The 25,163-nt window shown below is 49.9% G+C and overlaps 8 protein-coding genes across 8 annotated transcripts; 5 read left to right on the top strand and 3 right to left on the bottom strand.

Annotated features, from left to right (window-relative positions):
- Positions 1-3,647: 3,647 nt before the first annotated feature.
- CDV56_104918 (RTA1 domain-containing protein) lies at positions 3,648-4,545 on the bottom strand (the record flags this gene model as incomplete). The annotated part of the gene is made up of 2 exons (XM_026758537.1): positions 3,648-4,306; positions 4,374-4,545. 2 exons carry the CDS (start codon positions 4,543-4,545, stop codon positions 3,648-3,650), a joined length of 831 nt encoding a protein of 276 aa, XP_026618325.1.
- A 596-nt stretch (positions 4,546-5,141) lies between these two features.
- On the top strand, positions 5,142-6,379 carry CDV56_104761 (uncharacterized protein; the record flags this gene model as incomplete). Its single annotated transcript, XM_026758380.1, has 2 exons — positions 5,142-5,207; positions 5,267-6,379. The coding sequence occupies 2 exons, from the start codon at positions 5,142-5,144 to the stop codon at positions 6,377-6,379; spliced, it is 1,179 nt and encodes a 392-aa protein (XP_026618324.1).
- A 105-nt stretch (positions 6,380-6,484) lies between these two features.
- CDV56_104644 (uncharacterized protein) lies at positions 6,485-7,858 on the bottom strand (the record flags this gene model as incomplete). Its single annotated transcript, XM_026758263.1, has 1 exon — positions 6,485-7,858. The coding sequence occupies one exon, from the start codon at positions 7,856-7,858 to the stop codon at positions 6,485-6,487; it is 1,374 nt and encodes a 457-aa protein (XP_026618323.1).
- A 415-nt stretch (positions 7,859-8,273) lies between these two features.
- CDV56_104163 (Zn(II)2Cys6 transcription factor) lies at positions 8,274-12,944 on the bottom strand (the record flags this gene model as incomplete). The annotated part of the gene is made up of 12 exons (XM_026757782.1): positions 8,274-8,802; positions 8,858-9,199; positions 9,254-9,579; positions 9,633-10,361; positions 10,423-10,582; positions 11,386-11,769; positions 11,823-11,849; positions 11,908-11,976; positions 12,030-12,147; positions 12,208-12,354; positions 12,410-12,641; positions 12,717-12,944. 12 exons carry the CDS (start codon positions 12,942-12,944, stop codon positions 8,274-8,276), a joined length of 3,291 nt encoding a protein of 1,096 aa, XP_026618322.1.
- Positions 12,945-15,381: 2,437 nt separating this feature from the next.
- On the top strand, positions 15,382-16,771 carry CDV56_103774 (tyrosinase family protein; the record flags this gene model as incomplete). The annotated part of the gene is made up of 5 exons (XM_026757393.1): positions 15,382-15,566; positions 15,623-15,794; positions 15,848-16,113; positions 16,172-16,445; positions 16,508-16,771. 5 exons carry the CDS (start codon positions 15,382-15,384, stop codon positions 16,769-16,771), a joined length of 1,161 nt encoding a protein of 386 aa, XP_026618321.1.
- A 606-nt stretch (positions 16,772-17,377) lies between these two features.
- On the top strand, positions 17,378-19,442 carry CDV56_103492 (uncharacterized protein; the record flags this gene model as incomplete). Its single annotated transcript, XM_026757111.1, has 5 exons — positions 17,378-17,581; positions 17,629-17,838; positions 17,891-18,348; positions 18,400-18,627; positions 18,674-19,442. 5 exons carry the CDS (start codon positions 17,378-17,380, stop codon positions 19,440-19,442), a joined length of 1,869 nt encoding a protein of 622 aa, XP_026618320.1.
- A 192-nt stretch (positions 19,443-19,634) lies between these two features.
- CDV56_103372 (uncharacterized protein) lies at positions 19,635-20,717 on the top strand (the record flags this gene model as incomplete). Its single annotated transcript, XM_026756991.1, has 1 exon — positions 19,635-20,717. One exon carries the CDS (start codon positions 19,635-19,637, stop codon positions 20,715-20,717), a length of 1,083 nt encoding a protein of 360 aa, XP_026618319.1.
- A 3,267-nt stretch (positions 20,718-23,984) lies between these two features.
- On the top strand, positions 23,985-24,932 carry CDV56_102884 (C2H2-type zinc finger protein; the record flags this gene model as incomplete). Its single annotated transcript, XM_026756503.1, has 4 exons — positions 23,985-24,056; positions 24,126-24,317; positions 24,364-24,443; positions 24,521-24,932. The coding sequence occupies 4 exons, from the start codon at positions 23,985-23,987 to the stop codon at positions 24,930-24,932; spliced, it is 756 nt and encodes a 251-aa protein (XP_026618318.1).
- Between the last annotated feature and the right edge of the window lie 231 nt (positions 24,933-25,163).

The following is a 25,163-nucleotide window of genomic DNA, read 5'->3' as shown; positions in this document are numbered from 1 at the left end:
GGCACTTGGATATATGTGGGCTCAATTCTTCAAACTTCGGAAGATTTCCCCAGACTTACTTTCTGTCCACATCTGGTCTAACTTAATGTTGCAAAAGTGCTGAGCTCTTCCGGATGGAGATATATCTTTGAGCCCTATATATACTCATATCGACGATCGTCCATATATCAACCGCATCATCAGCGCCGTTTTTGTAGACATGACTTTAAACTACCCCCACGGTTCCAGTGTTCCGAACAGTCTTGTGCTAGTTTATATGAGGGTCGAAACTTACTCACCTCGATAAGTTGTCATTTTCAAACTGCCACCAGATACTCGAAGTGAAGCATGACGATGCCCCCTTTCCCATCTGATTTGGATCCGTGCAATATGAGCTTGTCATTCCAACTACATTTCATTGAGCGATGGTATCACCGGAGATAAAAACATCAATCAGCCTGATCGATCGTTGAGTGGAGGGTGAATGCAGTCAAGATCATATAGAGTACGCCTGTATGCCGAGTCTTGCTGTAGCTTGAATGCTCTTGGGAGAACTGCATCGTCATTACACCAGACCTGACGAAGAATTCTGCTGTCATCTGACCGCAAAAGGTGTCTCGATCACCACGGCCTACAATCCGGTATTTGATAGACCATTACATAGTTGAGTATCCCAACAATGGTTTCACTAGTACTGCTAAGATGAAGGATAGGACTCGAGAATCATTCTTTAATCCTGATTCATAGAATTACTGTCTTCCGGAACAGATCTTAACTGTCAAGGACAGCGAAGCAGACCGGTCTGAAGGGCCCATGGGGGTGTAGCATGATACCTGAGTGAAAATCTGCTAGATTCTTGACTAGAATGTGCATTCCATGCCACTCCGGCAATGACGACATTTCCAGAAGAGCCCGTATTGACTCTGAGCGGCCTTTTGTGTGGAAAGGAAGGTGGAGATGCTCTTACCATGATGATACATTTACGCCAATCTTCTGGGTTGAGCTGTCGCTGCATTTCCGAAACTAATGAGCAATCATTGATGCTGGTGCTCTTGCAGGATTCCTCCCAGGACGACGATCAAGGAGTAATCGACAGACAGGAAGAATGTTCATTATTTCCACTATGAAAGCTCACTCGAACAATACCTGCAGCGGGATTCACAATTTGACTCAACTGTGCTGTTGACCCAAGGTAGCAGCGGTGATTTAGCCACTTTATTATTGACAAAAGGAATGATCATGGCCCTACGCCACGGCTGCGACATCTTCTCTTATTTTGGTAAGCCGAAGATAGGTACACTCATATGTTCTATTATAGTGTATCTACACGCTGAAGATCACCACTCAATGAGTTAACCATAACTCTTCTCAACACCAGTGTTTAATTGATTGCATTGGGAGACTCTGGCCAGGGCAGTGCTTAATCTGTGGCAATATGATACTGGGCCCTTGGACGATGAGTAACCGTTATATCCTATTGGCATGTTACTGTCTCACACATATATTAGGTTTACAGATGGGCGCCTCTGCATCACACACCTCTTGTCCTACCCCGGATTGCCACCAGCGATCAAGAACAATGCCCAATCATTGCCATCACAAGGGAGGCGTAGCCGTCGTAAGAGGACAGGGATATCCTGATAACCATGGCCGATGCCTACGAGTCAAAAGCTACCAGCCAGAATCGTGTACGTCGACTCTTGTACTACCTAGTAGCCCCTGTCGTGTGACTACCCCGCATCAGGATGGCGAGGAAAGAGTATATATAGTCTGGAGGATTCTCATACACCTTCTCAAGAACAAGGAATCCCGTGTCTTCTGAGTCCGTGACATTCTTCTACCAGTACACACCTGCAAATTGATCCCACCATCCAACCTATTATCACAAAATGTCAGCAACTCCGATCCTCCAGAACCTTTCCTCACTCTCCTCCTCCGTCTCTGCTTATTCCAGACAACAGCTTGGGACTCTACGAAGCAGACTCTTCCAGAAAGGTATGTACTCGAATTTTCCTTTTCAACAAGAAGTAAAACTGTCGTCCTATGACCAGACGACTAAAGGGTGAACTTTGCAGAGACCAGGACTAGAGCAGGACTTGTGCAGACCTCCTTTGCGCTGCATAAGCCGGTCTGGGTGACAGCCGGGGGCGCCATGTACACAACTATGGGCGCAGTCTACCTCACACTCCGTTACATGAGCCGACTTAGATGATTGAGCGGTTACTTCATGATGATTCGTACTCCTGGAGAGATGGGATTATTACATTCGACATTATATACGATCTGCAGCTAGACAGTGTCTCGCTTCTACTTCTTATGATCACTTTCCTTTGTTTGGGCACCACGGCTTGGATGGTCTGATTATTGCAGCCAAACACTGGCAGGGATGGAGTTTCATGTATGTGATTTGTCGATTTTCTATTATCTACATAACGAATATTATTTACCCGTCATGAAGGGGTTAAATATTTCTGGGCTGTTGCTGAATCTAGGTGCCCTCGTAAATTACGTGGTTGTCAACTGGTGAAAGTACAATGCAGTAGAAGAAGGGGGGGAGCACTAGTAGTTTTGGGCAAGGAGGTGGAACTTACATCAAGCCACATAATCATCACACCACACGCAGTTCAAAGAAGTACAAGCCAAAGTATTCTTCCTTCTCCCATACAATAATTATAAATCATGCAACGTGGGCTCTCAGATGGTATATTTGATACTGTTCTATCACTATCACCTACCTCTCGGTATTTAGTCCATGACAGCTGTCTATCTCCAGGAACATCACGGTCGAGGCGGGTCACATCCCCAGATCCACCATAGCTTCTCACCGGATCTCCCTGGCTTAGTGACTTTGTATGTACTTCTCTGAGCCCAGTCGTTTCAAGAATGTGCTGATAATAGTGTGGACCACGGCTATTGGATGGCTGGATGCAACCTTGACAGGCGAAGTGTCAACCCCGCCCGAGAATAAGCCAATCACACCCCTTTGCACAGTCCCCCGGATCCCTGGCCGACTAACCCCCGCACAACTCTAACCAGTCAGATCCACTTGCCCCCCACCCTGGTGGCGATTCTGAAACCTTGCATGATTGCTCTCTCTTTCAGATTCATTTCAACATTATTTTGCTTTCCGTTTTCATTCTAATGCCTTTGGTCTGGATTCAAGGATAAAAAGTTGCGTTTCTGGGCCGACTAGATATCTACTCCACTCTGCCATCACTCCTCCCCCACAATACTAAAATAGTCGCATTCTTTCTTTGACCCACTCGGTTCTACTAGGAGTCTAGGTAGGAGTCTAGGACATTGCTTAAGCTGAGACTGCGAGAACTACCTACCTGGCGATGAGGTCTATGGACGATAAGAGCTTGATGCACCAAACGTGATTCCACTTGATTTGTAATCCGCGAGCCTGCAGTGGCAGCGGCAATGTCGGCTCCTCCAAATCGAGATGACCAATGTCTGCAGCCCTAGGGTGTTTGATACAGCATCATTGTCACGCAAAATTGCTCACCAAAGAACTAATCGTTATCAGTGAACTTGGTTGACATTTCTCCAACTGACCCATCTATTTCCTTCTATGATCAATAACTGACAAACATTCGCACTGATCTGATAAACTATTCATGAGTCGCAGTTCCTCTAGAGACATCCCCTCAATCAACACTATTAGATTACCCCATACTCATGTCCAGCGCCTGCGTGTGTGTGCGCCGGGTGGAATGCTGGATGACGCCTGGATGCCACACTCCCCACAACGCCATAGCAGCGACCATCGGCACCGAGTCGAAGATGTACATGGTCCACTCGTGACCGAGCAGATACCCGTCCTGACCCCCGGCGTACTCGATTACCCTGAACACCGATCGAATCAATATCAAAGCACTGACGGCATCTAGAACGTGCAAGTGAGTCTTCCACGGCACTTCTGCATCAAATACATGGCCACTCGGAGCATGGTTCATACGCCGCTCAAATACAAACGACGTGATCATGAACAGTCCAAACATGAGCACCTGAATCACGAGTCCCGCGATGACGATGTTGTTTCCCATGTCTGCACTCGACCCATTTGCCATGAGACCCGCCCCGGAGCCCTGGACGAGGAAGGAGAGGACGTCACTCGCGACAAATATCTTTGTGAGCCAGTTGACGCGAATAACTGAGTGCTTTTCTGCTTGAATGCTGCGGATGAGGCGTCCGAGGACCATGTATACCGAAGCCGCGAAGAGGACCGGTCCAAGAAGAATAAAGACACTCTGAATGATATAGGGTCCAAGCTTTCCGGTCTTCCCGTGCGAGTCGATTCGACCTATATAGCCGATAATTTCAACTGAGATATCGGGCGGTCATTAGAGCCAATCCTGTACGCGCACAGCGAATAGGTATACAGCACTTACACAATCCTCCAATGGCAAAGGGGATGCAGAACCGCGCTCGCGTCTTCCATATTTTCCAGAAATGGAAAGCAGTCGTGCATACGAAGAGCAGGAGAAAGATGACAGCTGCTGGAATCGATGGCACATATTTCCAAAGGTAGTAATCGCCCACGTATGGCTCTAACTTTGCCATTGCAGGAACACTCCGTTGCTGAGAATAGTTTCGGCACTGCGTCTCAGTATGAGCTGGGGTGATGAGTAGAAAGACATGGCGGAGGTGGATATGAATCCTTATATGAGTTGAGCACAGTAGATACAATTCAAGTCAAATAGGCAGCCTCTTTTGCAACAATAGAACTAAGAATAAAACTCTTCTGCGGTAGAGAAGTCGTGTTGCTGCGGACATTTATTTGCTAGGCCGAAGCTATACGCGTATAGAACTGAACGGTGGATCATCTTGGCGGATAAACCTCCGGTGGTCTGTGCATACGCGGATTCGAGTTCTTCCGATTCGTGGCCCATTCGGAGGCAGTGTTGTTTCGTCCCAGTCGTTGAACTTTTTGAGTTTTTTGGGCCAGGGACGGCGCACTTTTTGGCTTAAATTGCAGTTGTACTGCGAATCGTCTCTTCCTGACCCTTGAGTATCGGCCCTTTGGTTCCGCGTATTTGGAGGGCTTGTCTGCCTTCCTGCAGGCCCGAGCCGAAGACAACGGCCGTCCCTCGAATGATATTTCGTCGTCTCGTTAGTCTTGGTAGGCTTGAAGCACACAACTTGGCTTGTCATTCACGATGCCGCGCAGAGCTCATAAAAAGTCCCGGAACGGTTGTCTGGAGTGCAAGCGCCGCCATATTAAAGTATTTTGTCCCGATTTCCGACGTGTCGCGATCTGGCGCATGACTAATCCTTCCTACAGTGCAACGAGAACCGTCCAATATGTTCCAATTGCACCGTCTCGGAGCGGGTGTGCGAGTATGGAATCAACGTGTTCAAGGTCATACGGCCTGTAGACTCACCAATTCACTCGGCGGCTTCTACGTCTCTCTCACCAGCGACCAACTTGCCATCGGGCCGCTCCAGTCTCAGTCCGAATCCAGGAACTCTTCAAGATCCGCCTGTGAATATGCTTCACATGGAGCTTTTCTACCATTTATCTACCGACACATTTCTGGTGTTTGACAGCAGGAAGAGTGCAGACCAGTTCTTTAGTATTATGCCGCACCTCTTACAATCACCCTACATGGTGAATGAGCTGCTCGCCTTCAGTGCGTTACACCTCAGCACCAAGCATCCGGAGCGACGGGAGTACTACCGGAATCATGCTGCTCAGCTCCAGACACATGCGCTGGCAATTTTCAATGAAACAGAGTTGGAGGTGAATCAAGAGACGTGTGTTCCCCTGTTCTTCTTCTCGGCTATTCTTGGGCTTCACACGCTCTGCGATGTACTCGTATACAGGGAGAACGATTTCGAGCAGGTTGTCGACAAGTTCGTGCATTGTTTTCGACTCTACCGGGGTGTCAGAGCAATCTGCGGAAAAGCCTGGGATATGCTACACCAATCGGTCCTCAAGCCGATGCTAGTGGATGGTCAGTCCCTTTATCGGTTCGACGGTCGACTGGGAGCGGGATGCGATAAGCTTCTTAACCTGGTTCGAGCGGCGAAGCTCGGAGCTACCTTGACAAATATCTACAAGCAAGCCATAGAGTACCTACAGTCCTCGACGAATGCGTTGATGGCTGCTGGATCTCTTGCCGGAAATATTCATGGCACCACCGGATGGCCTGTACTTGTTTCCCAGGAATACATTGACCTACTGATGCAGCGGCGACCAGAGGCGCTTGTGATCCTAGCTCATTATGCCATTTTACTTCATTCCTGCCGTGATTCGTGGATGTTCGGTGATGGTGGCCAATTTCTGATCGAGTCTATTCGTGATTTCCTGGGCCTGGATTGGGCTGAGTGGTTGGAATGGCCGATCAAAGCTCTGAATAGCCCCATCGAGCCCTTGCTACGTGAATTCGGGTAATGGAAAATGGCCTTCGGCTGATTATTGGAGCACGATCACGCGTTGCTCGCATTCTCGCTCGTGTTATCAAATTTAGGGTGCTCTGACAATGGCTATGGGAGACTATCACATCTCCTCAAAAATGAGAGGATCGCGGAACCTCTGAATCCAGATGACCTTTCCACTTGTTGGATCCATGACTGCTGCGAAATGTGTCATCTCGTTCGTTGTTGGATATGTTGCCGTCCATTGTATTATTTCCTTAGGCGTTGCGGTGACCTCATAGATCTCAGATGCCTCTGCGTTCTCTTTACCCACAGAGATAGCTCCCGAACCGACTGGGCAATGTGCTGCTCGACTTCTAGAGGAGCGTGTGCGACGCAAAGGATCATGACGTGCAGCTGGGCTGGTCCGCTTCCGACCGTGAGCCGACCTTCCAGCCTGCACCACCTTTTTGTCCCAGTGCGCTTGCATGCATGCTCTTCGCTCCTTACTATCTTGGATGAACTCGGCCAGTGTGATGGCCTCTCCAGAGCCCAGCGCTGCGCCAAAGGGTACATCGGTGGCTTTGTCGTTCGAAAGAAGCTCAGGACCGAGAATATCGCTATTTGTTGCAACGATGAAGGATGGACTGGAGTCCATCACTGCAGTCCGATGATCCTTTTCAATCACAGTGGCTTCTGCGCCGTCACACAGAACCAGATACGCTGCTGTGGATGGGGTGCGCATCATCTCCTGACAGATACTGCGCAGTGTAGGTTTTTCAACAGTCTGACGTCTCTCCTTGACCAATGCGGCCAGAGTGCGACCAAGCCAAGTCTCCCGTGGGGTGTCCCCCGGAATGATATACTGCCTCAGCATTGACGAAACGGATCTCCTCAAGCCAAGCATAACTAGAATATGGCTGCCATAGAAGCGCAAATCACCCAACCACCCGCTCGAATCGTGATTCGGTCGAAAATTCAACGAAACGCTCAGCCCCTCCCTGACACCGGTCAACACGCCCACAAACCCAACGTAGGTGATATTCGTCGCCAGTACTGTATCATAATCCGGACCGCGGACATACTCAAACTGCACAAGCACCCGCCGCAACGCATCCATCCCCCAGTCCAGCGTGCGAAAATGAAGCATGCGAGGCGTCGTGTCTTTGCCCCGTGACCGCGCCGCGCCACTCGTGCAACCCATCAATACGTCAAGGAGAACATTCAGCGAGACAATCAGATACATCTCGATCCCGGTGGCCTGGCTGATACCGCGGATCTCCTCTGTTTCCTCCCCGGAATACAACCGACGGAAGAACAAGCGCGCAACGCGCTTGACCCACTGCAGCGATATATCGGGTGCGATGCTCTCAACCAAGCCATCAAATAGGGTGGTGAGCGATATGAGCTCGTTGCGATGCTTCTTGGCGACTTGAACGTATCGCTCTGCTGGGGGGAGAGAGAAGTCGATCTTGTAGATTGGAGGGACATCGCCCAGCTCTATGGTGGACCCCATGCTTGGCCTTATACTGGGTGCTTTTGCTGCAGCTACGTGTTATGAGCTCTCTCATACATCCCTGTGTTCTTATATCCTTTTCAAGTGGTATCAAGAGTATTTGGAATAAGCCCAGCTCTTCAAGGATTGTTGATGCCTGGGCGCCTGGCTAGTGGCTGACGAGTCGACATCCCCGCAGACGGATAGAGTCACGTGTCCGTATGGCAAACACAAACACAGGACGTCCAAATAGAATACAGATCGCAAGACAAAATAATTCCCTCAAGGACTCATTTATCATCCTATTGAATCATCGTATAACTAACGGTATTCCCGTCCAGGACCATAGAAAATAGAATACATAAAGCACCCGAGGTCCTACCAGCCAGACCATGCTATCTATACTGACATTGATCACGTAATCATCAGCCATCATTTAATGGTTCAAAGACAAGTTCTCAACCGACTGAAGCAAATCTTCAACACTCCGTAAACTTGTTTGCGTATCATAGGTAATAGAATACTGGCTCTGCAAGGTCTCAAGCAGAGACCTTTTCCACACATTGCGCGCAAAATATCGTAGGATCTGGGTAACTTCCGGACAAAGGTCTGTATCTGCGAACCCCGCCGCGACGAGCGCGTGCTGGATCGCGCGGAGCAGGTACCTGCAGACGGGGAATGAAAAGGAAATGTACCAGAGGCCGCTGATGCATGTCTCTAGGGACTGGCGCCAACGGGGATCACCGTCCTTGGCGAAGGGCATGGCGTTGAAGGCGCCGTAGCAGAGGGCGTGGTTGAGGAAGTTGGAGGCGGATTTCCAGCCGAAGGTCTGCTTGAAGAGAAATATGATCTCGCGAGTAGCGAGCTTGGCGTTGCCGGAAATGCTTAGAACGGAGGGGCTGGATTCTCCTCCCGAGGCAAGAATGGGCTTGCAGAGGCCGACCACGCTGAGGTGGAAGTGGAGACTGATGGTTGTAAGCAACAAGGATTGGTGTGTGTGTTAATGCGATTGGCACTTACTGCATGATGAAGACGTGTGGTGGCGCGTGTTTTGAGGGATGAAGCGCTGGTTTTAGTTTGACAAACCAGTTTGTGAGTCTTTTGTGGATTAACATAAAGGTCTCGACAGTAGAAGCGACATGATGGGAATCCAAAATGAATTTGGTCACGTCGTTGATAACTACACTCAGCTCCATCCTGGCCCTGGCCGTCGAAAAGATGCCCGACGGATAAAGGGGACTGCTAAAAGGATAGGGGTGCCAGCGTCGATTATGATCGAGAAACTCGGCGTCTGAATATGGTACTTCATAGAAAGGCGGATGCTCCAAACGCGGAGCATCATCCACCACGCTTGCGGCGAGTCTGTGGCGAGATCAGATATGGTGCAAACGAACTTCAACAGAGACTGATAATTACGCTTGCCACTCAAAAAGCCCCCACGCTGTGACCGCATGTGCTCTATTCCAAACAGATTCAAAGCACCCTGCGCTGTCGACGACAGACAACGGCTCATACAGTTTTAACTGGTTTGCCATGTAGATCGCTGCCGCCAAGCAAGACCAGCCGATTTTGTCCTTACCCAGGCAGTTGTAGGTCAGATTCATGACAATCAGTGCCTGAACTGTGGTCAAGGTAGGCTGTGGATGGGATATCCAGAGCTGCTGGGCTTCCGACAGGAAGCGGATACACATATCCATCTCCTTAAAACGATCCCACGGTCTTCGGAGACTATAGGAGTATAGCTGCGAAGTCCGTCAGGAAATTAAAGGTTGAGGGACTGAAAGGTTCATCTTACACAAGCATGAGCTAATACAGCATTTACAAGGAGTGGTGAACAAAACCTCGACTGACCAGCTATCATATCAGCCAAGAACAACTGTTGATCAAACCAGGTATAGCAGGGATAATCCCAGGTAAAATATAGAGAGAGCAGATGTGACACTAGCCGGTCACTGTCTGTGATGGTCGTCCATGGCTTCGCAGGAGCGGAAAAGATCGGCTCTTCGCACAAGGCCGGAAGCCTCGGTGAGCTCATCAACTTATACTCCGTTGCTAAATTCGATAAGCCGACGTGAGCATCAGCGAGTTGACCAAGGGAGATTAGTTGCAAATACTGCGCCGCTAGTATCGGATCTGAGCTACTGCGGATGGCATTGACTACCTTGAAGAGGTCTGCAGGGGCACAGTCGCGGACTCTCTCATATATAGCCCAGAGGCTGTTCCAGTCCTCTGTCGACCGGCCGGAAGAGCTATCCTTGGGCATAGAGACTAAATCAGTGCCGGCCTTTTCGACCGGATCTGACGAGGCCCAGGCATGCGTCCTTGACGAAACGGGCAAATGGCATCTTAACGACTGAATCTCACTCTCCAGCGAATGTACCCTTTTCTTCAAAGTCGAGTTCTTACTCTCCATCTCAGCGACTCGTCGCTTCGCCCCGACTAAGCGGCGGTGACTGCTCTCCGCGTCAAGCAGGCATTCTATGCCTAGCGACACGCATGCCACGCACGGACTTTTGCCGCTACACTGATGGCGGAAAGAAAAGTCAACACCGCAGGGTGGGTGGGTACATCACTCCGAAACCTACTTTACGTTTCTTGGCGCGACATTCCGAGCAAGCAGTCACAGCGATGTGATGACGACGTTGGAAAGCCGACACTTTCACGGCTCGCGGCGTACCAACCGAGGCGGGGGCAATCACCGGCAACCTTTGTGCGTCGCGCATGGCGCCAGTGCTGCGGCCAGGCCTGAGCTCTAGAGCGTCAAGTATGGGGACCTCAGATGGGATGAGCCAACTCGGCATGGATTGTCCCCATCGGTCCCAGTGCGTGCCGTGTAAAGAGCTTGATCCGCGACAGAGTGGCGTAAGGTGCTCGCATGAAGTTTCGATGTGAAGCGATTTGAGGATCGATCGAGAGATCGAAGTTGTTGCGAAGGGGGCCGAAGGCACGTGCTATTTTAGCGCGCGCTACTATTGGCTCGCTTACCAACGCCACAGAACGGCCACCCGCGCGGGTTTTGGAAAGGTGAGAATCACCCTTTGTGATTCGCCAGACATTCCATGGAGACTCGGATTTACATCCCGGAGGCGAGACTATTTTTTATTCAAGTCTGGATTGAGTAGTCAGGAGTGTTCAAGAAACAACTGTAGGGACGAGCGGAAGGCGTAGGGTTACTTGTGGTTGGAGCAGTGGAAGCTGGAAGAAACCGAGGAAGAGCGCCAGGAGCGCATCGGTAAGGTCACGTGGTCCTTTCTCTCGCCTTCGGTACTTAGGCTGTAACATCAAGCTGTACGAGATAGAACTGAAGAGATTATTTTCATAGTGATACTTCCTTGCGACTTGAATCAACGCCACTACGAGCCTGGAAGAGCTCTCAATGGAAGGCTACGATCAGTTTCAGCGCCCAAAATAGAGGACGTGGCATGGGCCCATCAGCAATATGACTCGTGAAAGAAGGGCAGCATATTCTCTTGAACTATAGTTTGGGAGACAAAGCCATGCCTCAGAGATCCGACATACATCGTGGCTATATTCGATCGTCCACTGACTGTTTAGGCCCTATGCCCGTCCCCACAGCATCGCTTCCCCCCTCCGTGTGCACAGTTACTTCTGTCGTGCGCAGTATTCTCGAGGATGACAGACGCTGAAGACGCGGATGAGACGCTAGATTCTCCTCACTACCCCCCTCAGACGCTGACAAGGATGTTCGAAGCGCATCGATATGCACATTGTGCTTCTGCGCTTCATGCTCTAACCGGCTGCGTCTCATGGAGCCCATTGCATGGCTCGAGGACTGTGCGTAATAAGCGTTGTTTGTTCGCTTCCGCGAGCGGGAGCCGCTGGCCAAACTCCAAGTGGTTCCGATGATGGACTTGACGAGTGGTTTGATCGTGGGGAAACAGGCGGCTACGATGCCAACGTTGAGCTCAACACTACAGAACCTGTCAATTCGCTGATCAATGTCGCAGAAAAGTGGTAAACATACCAGTTCCATATGAGGAATTCAGAATCACTGAGCCGCGAAACGCGAGTTAGCTCTACAAGGCACTGAAACTGGATGGTCAACCTACCGCCATGCGTTCTTCTCCTCGAACACTCGACTTTGGTAAACTGTCTTGGCGATAGCTGCGGCGCATGCACTGACATTCTATGAGTTCTCTATTCTATAACTTTTGGAATGGAAACGACTCACAAGTACCCAAGACTAAGAATGCCCATTAGAGAGGCTCGAGTGCGCTTGTTGACCTGGATATTATAAAACATGAAGACCGGCAGAGTCGCAAAAACAAAGTCAGTGACGATATTGATGGCTGTTTGTGGAGGCGACTGTCAATTACTTTCTTTTTTCCCTAAAAAGAAGAAGAACCTACCACTGTTGAATTCACCAATGGCGAGGTAGGTCTTATTCGAATAACACTTTGCTGTAGCCCTTAGGCTATAATCCCACGCTGCGCTGACGGGATAGCATTGGAATACCAGGGTTAGAACACAGGCAATGGTGAAAACTATGAGAAAGACTTTGGACTGTCAGCAGTCCGTTTAAGTATTTTTATGACATCATTTCGAACATACCCAGCGCCCCGATGATGAACTTCCTGAGAAACTTGTTCTGCGAGGCGAATCGCAGCAGAAAGAAAGCAAGCGACATCTTGACTGAGCTTATCCCAAGCACGATGACAATGGCATGGAAAAACATCCACTTGGACAGTGGCATAAGATCTTCCAAGCCAATATCACTGGTGTAATGGCCCAGTCCACGGTGTGACTCTCCAATGAAACATGCAAGGACACCAAACGCGCATGCCTATCAGCGATGGATATGGTTAGTACTGACCGCCAATGACAGGTTACGACACTGGGTCTTATGAGCGCAATCTACCTGGGCTATAAGGATGATCCCATCCTCAATGTCAAATCTTCGCAGAATGAACAATCGCGCGTAGTAGCGCAGCACAACCAACAAGGCCGATAAACCAGTCAAAACGCCCACAATGGCGAGAATTCGAGGCGCATTGGTAGGGCCTCTTGTGTGGATGAGGACTTCGTATGTGGACGTCGATTGCCGAGGAACCAGGGCTTCGAAAGGCTGCTGAATTGGACCTTTCATCTCCACTGCACCGATAAAGATCGGGCTGCCTTTCAGTTCTTTGGTCGTGTCGATCTTTGTCGGGATCCGTTCATCGCAACAGAAGACGAGAACGACATATATCCACGTTAGGACGACAACCGCGTGGGGAACGGGTGCAAGACAGTACGATGCGTTTTGAGTTTTTGACCTCTCCAGCACAGAAGGCTTTCTAGAGTCTGGGATACTCCCCTCTTATGGAGGAAATGGGATTTCGTTGGTCTAGTCAATATGCAGGTACAATCGCCAGCAACATCGCTTACCCTTGGCACTATGGGCTTAGCTGCCAATGCGCAAAAGATGAATCAGGATTTAAGTTTTGAACCCATGTAAAGACCAACACAACAACCCAAGCGTTTGAATACGAGGGATTCGAGGGCCAGATTTCATAAACTACATGTCTCGCCCCGTATTGCCACACAGGCACTGTAAACTGTCGGACATAAGGATATATTTCAATAATTAAGACTCAGAAGTAGTCAGCCTACTCTGCAGACGAAGCGGTGCTTTCAGGATAGCTGAGATAGCAGAGGCTCTCGGTCCTTCTTCTTCTCTTTCCCCTGGAAATTCTACCAAGGAGGCAACCTGGACAGGGATTATCCAGGAAGCCAAAGTCAGGTTATTATACTGCTTCTTGGCATGAATCCGACTAGTGTTATGGCCAATATACGTAGGATATCATGTCGCCAGCTGTGCTTCTAGCCTTCTTCGAGCCGGCAGGAAAAATCTGGCCTGTTGCTTTTTCCAGAGAGACGACTACTGGACGCGGAAAAATTACACTCTCCTTTGGAGCCCATGAATATGATTCTTGAATCCCGTCATTTGGACACAGGATTTGTTCCATAGCTCATACCATGTAGCGAGGAACGGCTGGGTAGCCTCATAAAAGCGGATTGACAAAGGCAAAAGACTTTTTTATCACTTCTCTTACGGAGAAAATTAGCTCTTCTCCGGTAAAATGAAAGGCAGACCAGCCTACACCGGACACGATAATTGAGTAATTTCCGCGGCGTGCACCAAGCTGGCTCGGACACGTAATAATAATAATAGCAGCATTGTACTCCGTAGTCTGTAGCCGGACTAGTCGCAGTAGTCAAGTTTGAGATAGAAGCATAGTCACGATTTGTTCTTATGCGGAAAGGTCGATTTTATTCCAGACTGCAATACCAATGCTGAGCTGGCAGCCCTCGCTTGACATAAACTCAACTGGAGTAGTCCACCGAGCCAGAGCCGTTGGCCCCGATGCCAGTTTCGATCCATTCATCGTCGATGATCATTATAGGTCAGGTTTCACAAACCTTGTCGATGAGATGTCGGCTAAATAGAGCCGGAGATATTACGGAGTATTCTCCACTAGCAGCGGGTGATTTGCCTCGAAGGAGAATAGCAACCGTCAAGGGTTGATAGAGGGCACGGGAAAATCTACCACTACGTTCATCATTCTAGGCTTAGTGCCAATAGAGAACCCTGTCAATCAGGGTTCGTTGGTCCATTAGGCGAATGCTATACGGAGTACGTCCGGGGCAAATGGTCTGTATGGAAAGGTGCCACACGCCGCTACTAGAGTCGTCCTCGAGGCTAGTGTGCCGTGCCTCACCTTGGCAAGTCGTAACTTGAAGGTCCGGACTCCGGAGGCATTGGAAAGCATTTGGAATTCAAGCCCAAGCTCTCTCTCCGGGATAAGGACTTGTTCTGGAAATGTGTTGCCATTCTGAGATAGTCCCATCGTTGAACTCTCTTTCCCCGTCATTGGGCGGGTCTATGCTCGAGAACAATAGAGGAAAGAGGAACGAGTCAGTGCGATCAAAGAGCCCGAAATACCTAGTAGGAACTAAGAAGTCGGAAAGCGGAAGATGTACCCCCGTAAATTGTGGATTGTCTTGCCTCTACTTGATTGTCGTTACATTCAATTGCTAACAGTGGCAAGTCGGCCGCAACCCTAAAAAGACAGGGGAGTCCATCCTCTTCAATCTCAAAAATTGAACTATCTACCTTGACTGCTGTAACTGCCGTAAGCATCTGGCATTCTCATGGTTGCAGGTTCAATGCAATAGACGGATAATCAAGATCGAAGAACAAGGCTTCTATGCATATCTCGTACGGAGTATGCAGTACGTAGCAATTCAGCTTCCCACGTGCACTTATCGTACGCTAAATATGTCTGCTTGCCAATAGCTTCTAGATCTATGTCTCTAGTCTTGGACCCATTCAACAGTGCTAATTTCCCCTTAGGCTGCGTCCAAGCTGACATTCGTATGCTTCGGTGCCAACTAATGCACGCTGGCCAGCATGGTTTTCTCCCAGCGATACGTTTAAATAGGAGCCTGGAATCAAGCGAAAGTTTTCCTCTTTTTCTTCTTTCTTGATCATCCGCTTCAACCTTTTTTGACCTGTCCTTGTCAATCAGAGGAGCTTCGGTATGCGGTTCATAATCCTCTCAGCAATTGCGGCTTTGGCTGCAGTAACGCCCACTGCAGCTTTTGACATTGACCAGTGGGATGTCCTCGCTGGAAAGGCTCTCGTCAACCAGGTCCTCTATCACTACTCCAACCCGGACGCCAGCAAGACATGCACTCCGCTTACCGCTACGGTGCGCAGAGAATGGTAGGTATCCACCTGTTGCAGTATTTGGACTCGACTCACTGACGCTGGATTGATAGGGGGTCTCTATCGAGATTCGAACGCAAAGAGTACATTGATGCTGTGCTCTGCCTCGCTTCCAAGCCCTCGAAATTAGCTCAGCTGGATCCCGCATTTGCTCCTGGCGCGCGGAATCGCTACGATGACTTTGTCGCTGTCCACATCAACCAGACATGGTTTATCCACGGCACTGTAGGTTTCGAAACGTCCAGATAAAATGCCGGAGACTAATTTCAGACGTCTAGGGCAACTTTCTGACATGGCACCGTTACTTTACCTGGGCCTACGAGCAAGCCCTGCGCAATGAATGCGGTTACACCGGCTACCAGCCATACTGGGCCTGGAACAAATACGCTGATGACCCGCTCAGCTCTCCGATCTTCGACGGCTCTGCCTACAGTATGTCCGGAGACGGCTCATACGTCCCGCACAATGGTACCGAGGCTGCTCCCGGTATCGTTCTGACTCCAGGAAATGGAGGTGGCTGTGTCTTCTCCGGCCCATTCACGAAGTAAGGCATCGGAATACCCAGTGACACAGGACTACAAGCTAACAATCGGGATTTCCAGCTGGACCGTCAACCTCGGCCCCGTCTTTCCCAGTCTCAAGGTCCCCGGAATCGTCGCTCAGAACGGCTCCGGACTGAACTACAACCCCCGCTGTCTCCGTCGTGATATCTCCAAGGAAGCAGCGCAATGGACGACAACCGAGCAGGTGGTCGATCTGATCGTCAACGAGACCAACATCTGGGACTATGAGACTACCATGCAGGGCGATTTCCCCAAGGGCTTTCTGGGTGTCCACAGCGGTGGCCACTATACCATTGGCGGTGATCCTGGTGGTGTATGTATTCGGCTTTCCTCCATTCCGGTCGAACACGACAAGCTAACTAGTGTATGCAATAGGACTTCTTCGCTTCCCCGGGTGACCCTGCTTTCTTCCTCCACCACGCCGCCATCGACCGTGCCTTCTGGACGTGGCAGAATCAGGACCCCGCGAAGCGGACTTACGTGGTGCAGGGACCGACTGTTCTTGCTGGTCTGGTGGAGAACCCGCCCAACGCTACCCTCAATGATATCGTCGATATGAGCAGTGCGCTGGCTCCACCAAAGACTATCCGGCAGCTGTTGGATACGACTGGTGGGCCCTTCTGCTATGTTTATCTCTGAGTGAGATATTTGAAAGCAGGAAATGGAGGGGAAATATTGTAATAAGCGAGGTATATAGCATTTAATCATATGTCGGTCAATGTAATGCACAGAGATGTGCTTGTACTGATGTGGCTGTGTTAGGAAACCACTTGAAAACTCGACCATATCGCGAAGAAGAGAGGATTAAAAATGATTATCCTGCAAAGTAGCGATTTTAGAAGTCTCTATGATATTAGACAATTATTGAAGCCATAGTCATTAGTGTGGTGCAACATTCCCTTGCTTTGGGAGATCGACATCTCGGCCCGGTTTATAAATAGACGGGTGGACAATGCAGGACAGAGTTGGAGTTTTAGATAGAAAAGAGATAGCATCTATTTCAGGTAGCACTCTTATATTCTAATGGGCAGATCAGTCTGAAATTAATAAACTTCAACACCCTTTCCAAGTGACGAATCCCCGGATTTTCAGGCCGATGACGTGTGGACGCCCCCACACGCAAGGCCCGTTGTGCGACCCGTGGATGATCGTCTGGGTCAAGGCTGGTCCTCGATCCTTATCTGAACGTTGAGAGTTACACATCCCTGCTTTGAACGACCTCATCACAGCATGTCCCAGATAAATATGCCAGGCGATTTCAAAGATGGAGTTAGCGACAGAGATAGAGATGCCGCTACCCCACCTTCAGATCCAGGACCAACGGGACCAGTCCAGAGGCTCGATGCTGGTAGAAATCGCACGAAACCAGCCTCTCAAGCTACCGCAGGAACTCTAACGCTGGGACTGTCAGATGAAGACCTGTGGATGCTCATCCGACGGTTCAACAAAGTAAGTCATTGACAGTCTGTGCGATCGCGATGTGTTGACCCCGAAAGCAAATATATCATGTCAAAACAGCAGCCAACACCGCCTCGGAAGATCTCGATCTGAACAGGGCGCAGGATGAGCAGTTTCCTCCGGAGAAGCTCCGGATCACAATCGAGCGTTTCTATACGTCGGTGGTGATTGGGATCGTGTGTTTCTGCGGCCATATCGCCCGGCTACGGTCGTGGAAAGAGCCGCGACGGACGGGGATTTTGTGTGCAGTAAGCGATGACGCAAATTTGTCCAGGATGTAATTGAATCTGATGCTTGCAGGGTTATTTTATTGCCTGGCTGTTTGACGTCGTCATTTTTACCATATCAGGACTTTTGATTGCCTTGATTTTGTGTGCGCCACTCCGTCAGGCGCTGTTCCCGTCTTCCGACTTAGAGGATTTGGCAACTGGAGAGCCCAGAAAACAGGACAGCGCCACTGAGACCTCGGAAAGGCACAAAGGAGAAGCTGATGAGCAGGAGGCGCACAATCTTGTCAATAGAGTCGCGACCATTGCCATGAAAAGTGCTACAGGTAAATACGGACAGGCTGTGCCTGAAGATGCTGTGAAGGTCGCCGAACCGGAGAGTCTCGAAGATGTTGCCGATGCGACAGAGACGCTGGGTGAGAGCGTTGCAGAGGCGACGCAGCAGCCGATAAAGAGGAAGGTAGCCAATGCTACAGACCAGATGATGCGGATGATGAGCGACCTTACGGATACGTATGAGAAGTTCTGCAAGTACGTTCTCCTCATGAGTAGCATAGGGTAGCACTGATAGAATGTGCACAGTCTCCTTTCACCCACGCCTCCATTCGCCACATACACCCCTCGTCTACGTCTGGTGGGAATCATGGCCTCTGTTTGTCTGCTATCGCTTGTCGTGTCGAGCAATTTCATGATCAAGGCTACTTCCTTTGCACTCGGTCTGGGCTTCTTTGGAGACCCCGTCATTGATTACAGCGTAGATTACCTCAATCGCACGATCCCCAACTGGAGGGAATACCTCGACCTGCGAAAGTATGTCCAGTGTTCTTAGAAATCGCTCCCTGCTAATAAAGCATAGAACACTCCTCAAAGGAGTCCCAACCAACGCGCAATTGACACTAACCCTGCTACGCCTCGGAGAAATCCACTCCTCTCCTCTCCCTGCACCACCAGACGCCGAAGACAAGGAATCCTCATGGCTCATCCGCCGCAAACCACGCAACGTCATCGCCTCCAACGGAATTTTGACCAACCAAGAAGCCACCGACTCGGCAAACTTACACACCGACCAGCAGATCGAGCCAAGAAAAGGGTTCTTCAAAGTCCTCCGATTCGTCCGCCGCACAATCGCAACCGCAATCAAAAGCCACGGTGCATTCGACCGCGCCATGCGCATCGCCAACTCGGCACACACGCGAACCCTCCTCGAACTCCTGGCAAAGAAGGATTGGTTCGCGGCGCCTACGGGTCCCCTCAAATTCGAAGCAAAGTTCCAGCGAAAGCGCGGGACGGCTGTGATTGACTCGACTCAGGAACCGCCCGTGCTGTATTTCACGACGACGCAATCTGCGTCGATCGATGATTTGAGGTTGGAAAGCCAGAAGAAGGGATCTGTTTTGTTTCAGATCCGTGTCAGTGATATTACAGAGCTCAAGAAGACGGAAGGGCTGGGTTGGAAGGGGAAGCTGATTGTTGAGTTGACGGCGGGGAGTAAAGAGGCTGCGGATGGGTTGGTTATTTCAGGGAGCGAAAGTGAGCAGGCTTATCATTTGACGGGGATGAAAGCGAGAGATCAGTTGTTTAATCGCTTGATTGCCATTGATGCGCACTGTTGGGAGAGCCGTTAACATTGTACTTGACGCGATTAACAATATAATGAATGTCTTCTCCAGAGTTGATGTTGCTTGGTGAGATTAGGCAACCGCAGGCTCCCATCAGGCTGCGATGGCCTTTAGGCTTTCCCCACATTATCCCAAAAGCTTAAAAGCGCTGTCAAATCCTTGGAATTCTTGTCCATATCACACCCTACCATCATCGCAATGGCTGAACCAGATATCCATCCTCCCAATTTCGCGTCATACCTGGATCAAAACCAAAGCTTACTATTCTCGATATTACCCCCGGAAATCCGCCGGGAAATCTTCGCCTTCGCTTTCGCCGCCTTCGAGGACACTAACCGCCCATACAGCAAAGACACGTATTGGACACGGCCGGGCTATGATGCCCCTCACCGCACTTACACAGAGCTCCTCCGTACCTGTAAACGGGTCTACCAGGAAGCCTGGTTCATGCCGTTCGCATACGCAGAGCACTCCTTCTACCTAACATCGCAAGACCGAGCGCCGGGACAACTCTCCCCAACGGCATTCCAGAAATGCCTAGACCTAATCCACCAGACGCACGGCAAGATCGAGGCCGGTAGGATCAGAATCTTCGCGCAGCTTTGGGCGCTCGAGGAGGGCCACCAGATGAAGGGGTTGTTTGACATGACGCATTTCTACCCCAAGAGCATCACGCTGACGATCCGGTACACGGATTTCTGGTGGTGGGAGAATAACTTTCCTCTTTACATTGATGCGCGGTGGGTGGATCAGATCTGCTTTCCGGAAAGTGTCACGCGCTTCAGCATGGACTTTGAGAGTATCGAGCGTCGCAAGGGCGAGATTGAGTACATTGCCAACGAGGCGGCCGAGAAGTGGTTCTTCCGGCGGAAGGATGGGAAGTTCCTGACGGCTGATAAAGCTGATATGTCGGTGTCGAGGTGGACAGGGAGTTCTATTCTAAATGGACAGCGATGGCTGAGGGATGAGGTTCGACCGGGTCAATTGGACTATCATGTCGTCACGGTCGTGTGGAGGGTTTCCCCCGGATTAGCGGAGGCGCCGTTACCCACGCCGTGTCCGAAAATCGAGATACCAAGGAATTTCCAGCGGCCGGCGCCTCCCCTCACTCCAAGGGCGTATGTGACTGTTCCGGAATTGCAACAAGCCAATATAGCGCTGGATACACCGGCCGAGGAGACCTGCGCTGCGCTTGAGGCGCACCAAAGAGTGATGCAGGAGGCAGCCAGGGAACGCAGACGAAGACGTCGAGGTTCGAGGGCAAGGCCTGCGGGTGAGTGACCAAAAGCATATCATAACATGTAAGGAGTGGTCAAGTGATCTATGAGTGGGGACAGGCTCCTGTTCTCGTTGATTAGCATTGTTATGTTATGAGGGTGTGAGGGCGAATCACGGATCCACTGAGATTGTTAGAGCAAGGGCAACTACGTGAATCATGCGAGTCAGCAAGTGTCATACCGTTTTAGGATAATAAAGCTTCACTTCGACATCCATCCTTCACAGACCTGTCATTTAATATTCTGACAATTGAGCCCAATGGTATCAATCGAACCTGGGGGCTGTCTCGGTAGTAGGAGCTAGCTCTGATAAGACCTCATTGAGGCTCACTTAGTAGGTGAATGCGCTTTGCTTCTTCCTCCTGTCTTTTTCTTAGATAGCAGCAATTCAAGCATCGAAGGTGGCTCCTTTCTTGTCTGTCAGGGCCAGCACCAACAAAACTTTTGAACACTCAAACGTGGGTTCATGATTTACCTCGGCTCGTAGCCTTCACGAGCCTACACCGGGAATTGACCAGTTCCAGCATTGTCTCAGACATATTCCTAGCATCGTTCTCCACCGTCACTATCCAGGAACTACACGGAATTGACAAAAGCAAGGAACAGTTTGTGAGATCGATCTACAGCCACACACCGGTAGATCACAACCTAATCTTGCATGGGGCTGAAAGCTCACGCCACATCAAGTTCCCTTTGTCCGAGAACGCTATCGTTGGATTTGCATGTCGGCTATCGAACGCGTCATCCGCAAGTTCAGGGATACTATCGATCAACATGCAATCCGATTTTCAGCCGAGACTATGCTTGATAAGTTGGAAGTGGTGGATGGCTTCGCCTAGATTGCCTAGTAAGGATTAGCATGCTGCATGAATGTTATAGTTCGTGTCCTTTCCAGTATTTCCTAAGACCGCATCAATAAGATCATCAGTTTCCTTTTCCTTCCAGCTGCTAAAACGTGTCCATGACGCTGGCTTGCAGGCTTGCAGCCACAATCGAGGCTTGAGAGATTCAGCCACACCATGCCGCTCAGCCACACTATTGATACAATTCCAAATATGCAAGGAGTGATCGACAGTCCAATATGCTGAATGTTTCATTCTGGCCTACTCCGTGCAGCGTGCGTTCATGGACAAATGTGGCTGGTTGACAATAATGGGGTTCATGATGGGGCAATCGTAGATCCATAACACTCACCAGCCTCAACTAGCGTCCTCGATATATGATTATGACGCTTTGGGTGAGTTGATCAGAGCTTTCTTCAATGCCTGAACTAGGAGATACTAAAGCCTTTTTGAATGACCTGCTTCTGTACGCGTAATGTTGCCATTGATATCTGGCTAACATGGGATCGGGGTCGGGATCTGCACCGACTCGGGATTTAGGCATCTGGAAGGTTGTCATTTTCGAAATATAGATACTATCCATAGATAGATAGGCTACAGAGTACATCCACGGGCCAAGACTCTCCTACTCTCCAACATAGGTCGTCATAGAGAAGAGATAGTTCCATTGGTGGACTATTTGTGGATCTCAGCTAATGAGCCTCTTTACTATTTTGGTAGGAGGCAATCGATGATCATCTATTGTGTTGCCAATCTAGGGTTTGTTATGCTGTATGCATCTCATTCTCCACAGCATGTACTTTTGCGGTTATTATGTAGTCCCGGATTCCTTTCCCGCAAGTCGATAGGGCTGCAAATGCAATGGCGACATCCATTCATTCTTAGAATGACTTGAAATTCCTATTCATAGTAAAGAATGTGGTACCTGAGTCATGGATGCTGTCCTCGTCAATACTCCCCTGATAGTGAAAAGTGATATATCTCAAGCCCACCAATTACGTGAATGACAAAGGTACGGAGTACAACTTCCTATTCAGAAGAGCCTTAGCAACTTACTGCCAAGAGAAAAACGGCCGAATTGAGACACCCCTAATGGCATGATTACCGGGAAACCCCCCATTCCATGAGGGATGCGCCATAAGGTACCTTGAGAGCCTAAGATTATCACATTGGTCACATCCACTACCATGTCGAGGAGAAGGCGCGAGAGGAAAATCCTCAGGCCCCAAGCGCTAGAATCAGAGATCGACATCCGCCTACAATCGCCATGAATCATGAGTTCCACCTCATTATGGACTAGTGTGCGTGAGCTGGGCTCTAGACTCGCTCGATATCTCCAGAAGTCCAGATGCGTCATGCTGCATGAACTAGCATGTGTAGACTCGACCAACGGTTCGAGATTGATTGTTGTCTCTCGGCCCATTTGCCAATTCTTCAAAAGTTAGTCCCACTTGAGGCAGCGCAGGATTCGACATAATCGCGCTGGTCGCACCCGCTGGGCCGATTTGACTTCCTTGCTTGATAGATCGCCGTGCGGCTTGATGGACTGATCCAAAACAAAGTCAATATAGGACTTCTTGTTGACTGTACTCTTTCCTAAAAGGATTGACTTTCCACTGGTATGAGCCTCCGTAGTTTCATTGGTGGGACCGTTACCCGGAACTGTCAAAGACGGAGTAGAAAATTGACAGCAGACCTAGATATCCAAACTGAAGGCAGATCTTTGGCTGTGGAAGAGATACCAAAAGGAGATCTGTGATAGAGGAGAGAAGGTGTTCCCTCCTCGCACTTTGGCTGATGAGGCCAACTTTCTTTGCCTGCATATATTCCCGACTCTGGAATATTCTCGTTCACTAGAGAATATCCATCTCCAAATTTGTCCGCCGCATAGATCATCAGGGACGAAAAGATAGAATATAGACATAGTCCGTTATGTGTCATTAAATATACAGGGTCCAACATACCCAGGATGCTCAACACTTTGCTCGAGCCCGAGCGCCTGTCTTCTAAAAAGCTTTTACACTCCAATCGCGCATCTGCTGCCTAAGGAATAAGGAAGCATGCTTTTCTCTGCAAATTGCACATGCTTCCATTGGCCCATGTTTTAGTCGCCACCATACCGGTGTGGCTTCAGCGGGGCATTCCTGAGATAAGATACCTCACACTTCTGGGGAATCATTGAGAATACCCCTGTATTCCCGTAGCCTTAGCTGCCTTGCCTTGCACACTGCAAAATACCTTGTCGTGACCATGCATGCTCTAGTTAGTGGCTGTTCTATCAGATCCCTCCGTCGATGATCCCGTCGAGATGCAAAAGTACCAAAGGGCGTCCGACTGACAGCTGTCGACTTCCCCTGCTCTGATCATTATTAAACGTTGATTCTTCCCTGATCTTCAGGAATTTGTTTCCGACCACTCAGTTTAGTACCATGGAAATGATACCGATGATGCTCCGGACTAGCTTAAGGAAGTTCAAGTGCCCCTGGCCGCACTGTGGCAAGGTCAATATCATCATCTCTCCAACCACACAAGATAAACAACATCAAAACTCACAGCAGTAAGCCTTATAGTCCTTCAATCGCAAGTCCGACCTCTGCCGACATCATCGCATCCATACCAACGAGCGACCGTACCACTGCACCGTCAAGGGCTGCAACAAGAGCTTCGTCCAGCGCAGCGCGCTGACCGTCCACTTCCGCACGCACACGGGCGAACGTCCCCACGTCTGTAACTTCGCCGGTTGCGAGAAGGCCTTCTCAGACGTATGTTCTATTCCAAGATATCATGCCCACGTCCTAACATTCGCAGTCATCGAGTCTAGCCCGCCACCGGCGAACCCATACAGGCACGAAACTGTACAAGTGTCCCGAGAGAACGTGTCACAAGAGGTAGAAAGCATCCTCCCGTCATATCAAGGAAGAACGGAAGGATGAAGACTAAATGATACCCGGGGTCGCATGGACAGCTTCTCCCGCAGAGAGACACTAGCGAACCATCAACACCGCCATCATCCTGCGATCAGGGAGCTGACGCAAACGCATCCTGAAGACGCATCTTTTACGGAATCTCCGTACCAGAGTACACTGCCACTGTCGACGAGCGGGGATTTCTTCCCCGGCGCGGACTACACGTTCTACCTGCAGCACAACCTCCCCATGAGCTACGCCCCGATCCAGCCGAGTATCCCGCTTCCGTCCGCCGTCCCCGTCATGGCAATGCATCAGATGCAGTACTCGCTATCCGACGAGCATCCTCTACAGCAGTTTCATGGCCAGGGGCTCGTAGGGTTTGGAACGCAGGCTTCGTTTCGATCACCGATCACCGCGTATCAGGGTCTGGACAGGGGTTCGAGCGGTGGTTATCAGTTCTGTGGGTGAACTTTGGCATATGGTGGCACAATCGAACTCGGATTTGGGCGTTCTCGCGAGGACTCGGGTCTTTTGGTTAGCTGGGTGGCTTTACTCCGTATTGGGTGTTATAACTGGATGATGCACAGCGAGCAGATATAATGATGAGAAAAGAAAAAGAAAATGGAATAAAGTGGAGCATCCCTCCAAAAAGGAGGCCGAGCTGCGTTTGATTTGACGTATTGGAGACTGGGGAGCTCC

The sequence above is a fragment of the Aspergillus thermomutatus genome, assembly GCF_002237265.1.
Source record: "Aspergillus thermomutatus strain HMR AF 39 chromosome Unknown NODE_9, whole genome shotgun sequence".
NCBI classification, from domain to species: domain Eukaryota; kingdom Fungi; phylum Ascomycota; class Eurotiomycetes; order Eurotiales; family Aspergillaceae; genus Aspergillus; species Aspergillus thermomutatus.
This window is presented reverse-complemented; position numbering and strand designations above follow the sequence as displayed.